Genomic DNA, 9,310 nt, shown 5'->3' on the forward strand with positions numbered 1-9,310 from the left:
CTGTATATAGCCTCCACATTGACTCTGTACCGGTACCCCCTGTATATAGCCTCCACATTGACTCTGTACCGGTACCCCCACATTGACTCTGTACCGGTACCCCCTGTATATAGCCTCCACATTGACTCTGTACTGGTACCCTCTGTATATAGCCTCCACATTGACTCTGTACTGGTACCCCCTGTATATAGCCTCTACATTGACTCTGTACTGGTACCCCCTGTATATAGCCTCCACATTGACTCTGTACCGTAATACCCTGTATATAGCCTCCACATTGACTCTGTACCGGTACCCCCTGTATCTGGCCTCCACATTAACTCTGTACCGGTACCCCCTGTATATAGCCTCCACATTGACTCTGTACTGGTACCCCCTGTATATAGCCTCCACATTGTTATTTTACTGCAGCTCTTTAATTACTTGTCACTTTTATTTCTTATTTGTATTTTTTAAACTGCACGAAGGGGCGGGAAGGTGGGTGGCGGGAGGTGGGCGGGAAGGGGGGCGGGAGGTGGGCGGGAAGGGGGCCACTGAAAGTTGTTCTATGCTTAGATTCATAAATAGTCTGAGAATTATTTGCAATTAGCGATTTTTTTCATTGTGAACATGACTGTTCCTGTATGTTGTTGTGACCACTGGCTTGGGAAAAGATAGAGAGATGAGCGCATATCTCTGTACATTCTTCTCTGAAACTCAGATTTTCATTACCCAACCTCCTTGATACTTTTTGAGAGTGATATTTCATCCATCAAGCAAATTGTTGTGAACGTCTGTTGACGCTAGAAAAGTAGTGTAGCCTACATAGCTAGCTACGTAGACCTGTTTTTCCCTACCAATCAACACACAGAGAAATAGACAAAAAATAATAAAAATAAGAATTGAATAGAGACAGTGATTTTAATCAGATCAAAAGGTTTTTATTTTCCCTGAATTTATTGGCAACAATGGCTGACAATGAAATTACGTGCCATAGAATGCTGCTGCAGTATGAAGCAACTTTTGCAGGAAGAACTGTAGGTGCCTTTTGGCCAACTCCAAGCGGGCACTGAGGGGAGTGGCTTCCGTCTGGCCACTCTACCACAAAGGCCTGATTGGCGGAGTGCTGCAGAGATGGTTGTCCTTCTGGAAGATTCTCCCATCTCCACGGAGGAACTCTGGAGCTCTGTCGGAGTGACATTTTATTGATCACCTCCCTGACCAAGGCCCTTCTCCCCAGATTGCTCAGTTTGGCCGGGCAGCCAGCTCTAGGAAGAGTCTTGGTGGTTCCAGACTTCTTCCATTTCAGAATGATGGAGGCCACTGTGTTCTTGGTACCCTTCTCCATAGCTTTGCCTCGACACAATCCTGTCTGAGAGCTCTACGGACAATTCCTTCGACCTCATAGCTTGGTTCTTGCTCTTACATGCACTGGTCAACTGGGACATATAGATAGGTGTGTGCCTTTCCAAATCATGTCCAATCAAGTTGTAGAAACATTTTTCGCTTTGTCATTATGGGATATTGTGATGTCATTATGGGGTGTTGTGATTTCATTATGGGATATTGTGATGTCATTATGGGGTGTTGTGATGTCATTATGGGGTATTGTGATGTCATTATGGGGTATTGTGATGTCATTATGGGGTATTGTGATGTCATTATGGGGTATTGTGATGTCATTATGGGGTATTGTGTGTAGATTGATGAGAGGTCTAAATACTTTCCAAATGCACGGTATATACAATATATATACGGTATATATATATATATATATATATATATATCCACTCATTTTCAACCTGTTGTGGAACTTCTTTCTTCAAATTGGTCAATGTGAAGAGAGTGACAATAGAGCCCTAGGTACCAGGCCAATAGGACCTGATGGAGGGACAATAGAGCCCTGAGTACCAGGCCATTAGGATCTGATGGAGGGACAATAGAGCCCTGAGTAGCAGGCCATTAGAACCTGATGGAGGGACAAGAGAGCCCTGAGTACCAGGCCATTAGGACCTGATGGAGGGACAATAGAGCCCTGAGTACCAGGCCATTAGGACCTGATGGAGGGACAGTAGAGCCCTGAGTACCAGGCCATTAGGACCTGATGGAGGGACAATAGAGCCCTGAGTACCAGGCCATTAGGACCTGATGGAGGGACAATAGAGACCTGAGTACCAGGCCATTAGGACCTGATGGAGGGACAATAGAGACCTGAGTACCAGGCCATTAGGACCTGATGGAGTGACAATAGAGCCCTGAGTACCAGGCCATTAGGACCTGATGGAGGGACAATAGAGGCCTGAGTACCAGGCCATGAGGACCTGATGGAGGGACAATAGAGCCCTGAGTACCAGGCCATTAGGACCTGATGGAGGGACAATAGAGCCCTGAGTACCAGGCCATTAGGACCTGATGGAGGGACAATAGAGCCCTGAGTACCAGGCCATTAGGACCTGATGGAGGGACAATAGAGCCCTGAGTACCAGGCCATTAGGACCTGATGGAGGGGCAATAGAACCCTGAGTACCAGGCCATTAGGACCTGATGGAGGGACAATAGAGCCCTGAGTACCAGGCCATTAGGACCTGATGGAGGGACAATAGAGCCCTGAGTACCAGGCCATTAGGACCTGATGGAGGGGCAATAGAACCCTGAGTACCAGGCCATTAGTGACCTGATGGAGGGACAATAGAACCCTGAGTACCAGACCATTAGGACCTGAAGGTCGTTAGCGAGTTGGGTACTGATAACATGTCCAGAGTACGTAAGAGGAGACTCCCATGATTCAACGGTCACATGGGATTTTACTGCTGTCCTGCCTGCCGCTGCAATATGGTCTCCGCAACCTCTCTTGCCCATCTTTCGTTTTAAAGCCACCAGCCACCACTGACAATAACCTATACATTATATATATCCACTCCATATGTTACTTGTAAAAGTTTGGTGTGCACGTTCATGCTCATTTGTGTGTTCAATGTGTGTCTCTCTCTGTGTGTGTGTGTGTGTGTGTGTGGTTCTTTCTCTCTGTGTGAGTGTGTATATGTGTGTGTGTGTGTGTGTGTATGTTTGATGTGTATGTGTTTGGTGTGTGTCTGGCAACAGGCCTTCAAAGCCACCTAATGAGGGTGTAGGGAGGGATCCTTGGAATGTTGTGGATGACTGGAGAGGGTGTAGGGAGGGATCCTTGGAATGTTGTGGATGACTGGAGAGGGAGGAGAAAGAATGTTCTCATGTTTGTAGAGACTTTATTGTCCTTAAAGTCGGAATCCGTAGCGATGAAACTTCCACATCCGTTTGAGATGATACAACAGCCCTCAAACCCCCCCAGGGCATCATTCAATAACACCCCCCCCCCCCCCCAGGGCATCATTCAATAACACCCCCCAGGGCATCATTCAATAACACCCCCCCCCAGGGCATCATTCAATAACACCCCCCAGGGCATCATTCAATAACACCCCCCCCCCCCCCCAGGGCATCATTCAACTACACCCCCCTCCCCCCAGGGCATCATTCAATAACACCCCCTCCCCCCAGGGCATCATTCAATAACACCCCCCCCCAGGGCATCATTCAATAACACTCCCCCCCCCCCAGGGCATCATTCAATAACACTCCCTCCCCCCATATACTTTCTGGATGCTTCACAGAAAAGGGGAGAGAAACAGCTGAATCAATCACTGGTCAATCCAACATAACGTGGTCTCCTTCCCCCCCCCAACCCCCTCCCAGTGTGTGGAGAAGAGGAGTTTAGGTGTAGGACGGGACGCTGTGTGTCCCCATCTATGGTGTGTGATGGATACGATGACTGTGGAGATCTCAGCGACGAACACAGCTGTGGTGAGAACACACACACAGAATACACGCACACACGGAATACACACACACACGGAATACACACACACACAGAATACACACACACACAGAATACACACACACACAGAATACACACACACACAGAATACACACACACACAGAATACACACACACAGAATACACGCACACACAGAATACACGCACACACGGAATACACGCACACACGGAATACACGCACACACGGAATACACGCACACACGGAATACACACACACACGGAATACACGCACACACGGAATACACGCACACACAGAATACACCCACACACGGAATACACACACACACACAGAATACACGCACACACGGAATACACCCACACACGGAATACACGCACACACGGAATACACGCACACACGGAATACACGCACACACGGAATACACCCACACACAGAATACACCCACACACAGAATACACCCACACACAGAATACACCCACACACAGAATACACCCACACACAGAATACACCCACACACAGAATACACACACACACACAGAATACACACACACACACAGAATACACACACACACACACACAGAATACACACACACACACAGAATACACACACACACAGAATACACACACACACACAGAATACACACACTCACATAATACACACACTCACATAATACACACAGTCACACACACACAGACACACACACGGAATACACACACACACACACAGAATACACACATACACACACAGTATACACACTAAGGGACAAACACACATGAATGCACACACATAATACACAGACACACACACACAGAATACACACACACACACACACACAGAATACACACACACACACACACAGAATACACACACACACACACAGAATACACACACAGAATACACACACACATACAGAATACACACACACACACAGAATACACACACACACAGAATACACACACACACACACACACAGAATACACACACACACAGAATACACACACAGAATACACACACACACACACGGTGGGGGGGGGGGGGGGCAGCAGGTGGCATGTCAATAGTAAAAAAAAAAAAAAAAGCAAGGGGCCTAAACAGCTGCCCTGGGGAATTCCTGATTTTACCTGGAATATGTTCCAGAGGCTTCCATTAAACAACACCCTCTGTGTTCTGTTGGACAGGTAACTCTTTATCCACATTATAGCAAGGGGGTAAAGCCATTACACATGTTTTTCCATCAGCAGACTATGATCAATAATGTCAAAAGCCACACTGAAGTCTTAACAATACAGCTCCCACAATAATTTTATCATCAATTTCTCTCAGCCAAGTCCCGCAGTGTCTTGTAGACTCTGTAGAGCCCAGTAGAGTCCTGTATAGCCCAGTAGAGTCCTGTAGACTCTGTATAGCCCTGTAGAGTCCTCTAGAGTCCTGTTTTTACAGAATTCTACTGGGCTCTACTAGTCTCTACTAGTCTTTACCGGACTCTAGAGACTAGTCTACACTAGCCATGTAAAGACTAGTAGAGTCCTGTAAAGACTAGTAGAGTCCGGTGGAGCCCGGCAGCGCCCCGTGGAGCCCAGCAGCGCCATGTGGAGCCCGGTAGAGCCTGGTAGAGTCCAGTAGAGTCCTGTAGATCCATATGGAGTCCTGTAGAGACTAGTAGAGTCTTGTAGAGCCAGGTACAGTCCAGCAGAGTCCTGTAGAGTCCGGTGCAGTCCCGTAGAGCCCGGTAGAGTCTTGTAGAGCCAGGTACAGTCCAGCAGAGTCCTGTAGAGTCCGGTGCAGTCCCGTAGACCCCGTTAGAGTCTTGTAGAGCCAGGTACAGTCCCGTAGAGGCAAGTAGAGTCTTGTGGAGACAAGTAGAGCCCAGTAAAGAATAGTAGAGCCCAGTAGAGCTCAGTAGAGCTCGGTACTCCAATTGAGACTAGTAGAGCCCATTATAGACTGGTTGAGGTCCTGTAGAGGTCCTGAAAAGACTAGCAGAGTCCTTTAGGGACTGGTAGACACTGGTAGAGCCTCTTAGAGACTTGTAGAGACTGGTAGGGACTGGTAGACACTGGTAGAGACTCTTAGAGACTTGTAGAGACTGGTAGGGACTGGTAGACACTGGTAGAGACTCTTAGAGACTTGTAGAGACTGGTAGGGACTGGTAGACATTGATCGGGACTGGTAGACACTGGTAGAGCCTCTTAGAGACTTGTAGAGACTGGACTGGTAGAGATTGATAGGGACTGGTAGGGACTGGTAGACACTGGTAGAGCCTCTTAGAGACTTGTAGGGACTGGTAGACACTGGTAGAGCCTCTTAGAGACTTGTAGAGACTGGTAGGGACTGGTAGACATTGATAGGGACTGGTAGACACTGGTAGAGCCTCTTAGAGACTTGTAGAGACTGGACTGGTAGAGATTGATAGGGACTGGTAGAGACTGGTAGACACTGGTAGAGCCTCTTAGAGACTTGTAGAGACTGGTAGGGACTGGTAGACATTGATAGGGACTGGTAGACACTGGTAGAGCCTCTTAGAGACTTGTAGAGACTGGACTGGTAGAGATTGATAGGGACTGGTAGAGACTGGTAGACACTGGTAGAGCCTCTTAGAGACTGGTAGGGACTGGTAGACACTTGTAGAGCCTCTTAGAGACTTGTAGAGACTGGTAGGGACTGGTAGACACTTGTAGAGCTTCTTAGAGACTTGCAGAGACTGGTAGGGAATGGTAGACACTTGTAGAGCCTCTTAGAGACTTGTAGAGACTGGTAGGGACTGGTAGACACTTGTAGAGCCTCTTAGAGACTTGTAGAGACTGGACTGGTAGAGATTGATAGGGACTGGTAGAGACTGGTAGACACTTGTAGAGCCTCTTAGAGACTTGTAGAGACTGGACTGGTAGAGATTGATAGGGACTGGTAGACACTGGTAGAGACTCTTAGAGACTTGTAGGGACTGGTAGACACTGGTAGAGCCTCTTAGAAACTTGTAGAGACCAGAATATTCTATTCTCTGTGTCAGTGTGTGACCCAGTTCGGGAACACCGCTGTGAGGATGGCAGATGTGTTACCAGGGACTGGGTGTGTGATGGAGATCATGACTGTCTGGACAAGAGCGACGAACTAAACTGCTGTAAGTCAACATCATTATCACAACGATCACAATATCATTAAACAACTTCAGTATCGTTTAATTCCTTTAATGACATTAGCTTTGTTATCGTTAGTCACATCAGATTATCACAGCTGTATACTATAATTTGTGTCATTTTATTACATTACCTTTCATTACCTTGTAAACACTGAACTACTTTGAGCCACAACTTCCATGCTATAATGATATTGTCTCTCCTGTAAGTCACACGGTCTGATGAAGTGTAGGTCAGTCTCTTCCTAACCTTCTCTCTCTCATTTCTCCTCTCATCTCCTCTCTCTCCCCTCTCTCCTCTCTCTCCCCTCTCTCCTCTCCCCCTCTCCCCTCTCCCTTATCTCCCCTCTCTCCTCTCTCCCTTATCTCCCCTCTCTCCTCTCTCCCTTCTCTCCTCTCTCCCCTCTCTCTCTCCCCTCTCTCTCCCCTCTCTCTCTCCCCTCTCTCTCCCCTCTCTCCTCCCTCTCTCCCTCTCCCTCTCTCTCCCCTCTCTCCCTTATCTCCTCTCTCTCCTCTCTCCCTTCTCTCCTCTCTCCCCTCTCTCTCTCCCCTCTCTCTCCCCTCTCTCTCTCCCCTCTCTCTCCCCTCTCTCCTCCCTCTCTCCCCTCTCCTCTCTCTCCCCTCTCTCCCTTATCTCCTCTCTCTCTCCTCTCTCTCCTCTCTCCATAGCCTGTAAATCCCAGGGTCTGTTGGAATGTAGGAATGGTCTGTGTGTTCCCAGTGCCTTCAGATGTGACGGAGAGGATGACTGCAAGGATGGCAGTGATGAGGAAAACTGTACTCAACTACATAGTAAGAAAACACACAGTCTGACGACACACACAGTCTGACGACACAGTCTGACGACACACAGTCTGACGACACACACAGTCTGACGACACACACAGTCTGACGACACACAGTCTGACGACACACACAGTCTGACGACACACAGTCTGACGACACACAGTCTGACGACACACAGTCTGACGACACACAGTCTGACGACACACAGTCTGACGACACACAGTCTGACGACACACACAGTCTGACGACACACACAGTCTGACGACACACACAGTCTGACGACACACACAGTCTGACGACACACACAGTCTGACGACACACACAGTCTGACGACACACACAGTCTGACGACACACACAGTCTGACGACACACAGTCTGACGACACACACAGTCTGACGACACACAGTCTGACGACACACAGTCTGACGACACACAGTCTGACGACACACAGTCTGACGACACACAGTCTGACGACACACAGTCTGACGACACACAGTCTGACGACACACAGTCTGACGACACACACAGTCTGACGACACACACAGTCTGACGACACACACAGTCTGACGACACACACAGTCTGACGACACACAGTCTGACGACACACAGTCTGACGACACACAGTCTGACGACACACACAGTCTGACGACACACAGTCTGACGACACACAGTCTGACGACACACACAGTCTGACGACACACACAGTCTGACGACACACACAGTCTGACGACACACAGTCTGACGACACACAGTCTGACGACACACAGTCTGACGACACACACAGTCTGACGACACACAGTCTGACGACACACAGTCTGACGACACACACAGTCTGACGACACACACAGTCTGACGACACACACAGTCTGACGACACACACAGTCTGACGACACACAGTCTGACGACACACACAGTCTGACGACACACAGTCTGACGACACACAGTCTGACGACACACACAGTCTGACGACACACACAGTCTGACGACACACACAGTCTGACGACACACACAGTCTGACGACACACACAGTCTGACGACACACACAGTCTGACGACACACACAGTCTGACGACACACAGTCTGACGACACACACAGTCTGACGACACACACAGTCTGACGACACACACAGTCTGACGACACACAGTCTGACGACACACAGTCTGACGACACACAGTCTGACGACACACAGTCTGACGACACACACAGTCTGACGACACACAGTCTGACGACACACACAGTCTGACGACACACAGTCTGACGACACACAGCCTGACGACACACACAGTCTGACGACACACAGCCTGACGACACACAGTCTGACGACACACACAGTCTGACGACACACAGTCTGACGACACACACAGTCTGACGACACACAGTCTGACGACACACACAGTCTGACGACACACACAGTCTGACGACACACAGTCTGACGACACACAGTCTGACGACACACACAGTCTGACGACACACAGTCTGACGACACACACAGTCTGACGACACACACAGTCTGACGACACACACAGTCTGACGACACACAGTCTGACGACACACAGTCTGACGACACACAGATTGACGA

The 9,310-nt window shown here is 48.7% G+C and overlaps 1 protein-coding gene across 1 annotated transcript in view; it reads left to right on the plus strand.

The window, feature by feature from the left end:
• Positions 1 to 9,310, plus strand: part of corin (corin, serine peptidase) — a 136,220-nt gene that overhangs the window by 77,991 nt on the left and 48,919 nt on the right. The window contains 3 exon segments of the mRNA XM_064940870.1: positions 3,712 to 3,819; positions 6,820 to 6,930; positions 7,615 to 7,737. Coding sequence (XP_064796942.1) covers positions 3,712 to 3,819; positions 6,820 to 6,930; positions 7,615 to 7,737 — 342 coding nt within the window.

This window comes from Oncorhynchus masou, chromosome 27 (assembly GCF_036934945.1).
Source record: "Oncorhynchus masou masou isolate Uvic2021 chromosome 27, UVic_Omas_1.1, whole genome shotgun sequence".
Classification (NCBI taxonomy): Eukaryota; Metazoa; Chordata; class Actinopteri; order Salmoniformes; family Salmonidae; genus Oncorhynchus; species Oncorhynchus masou.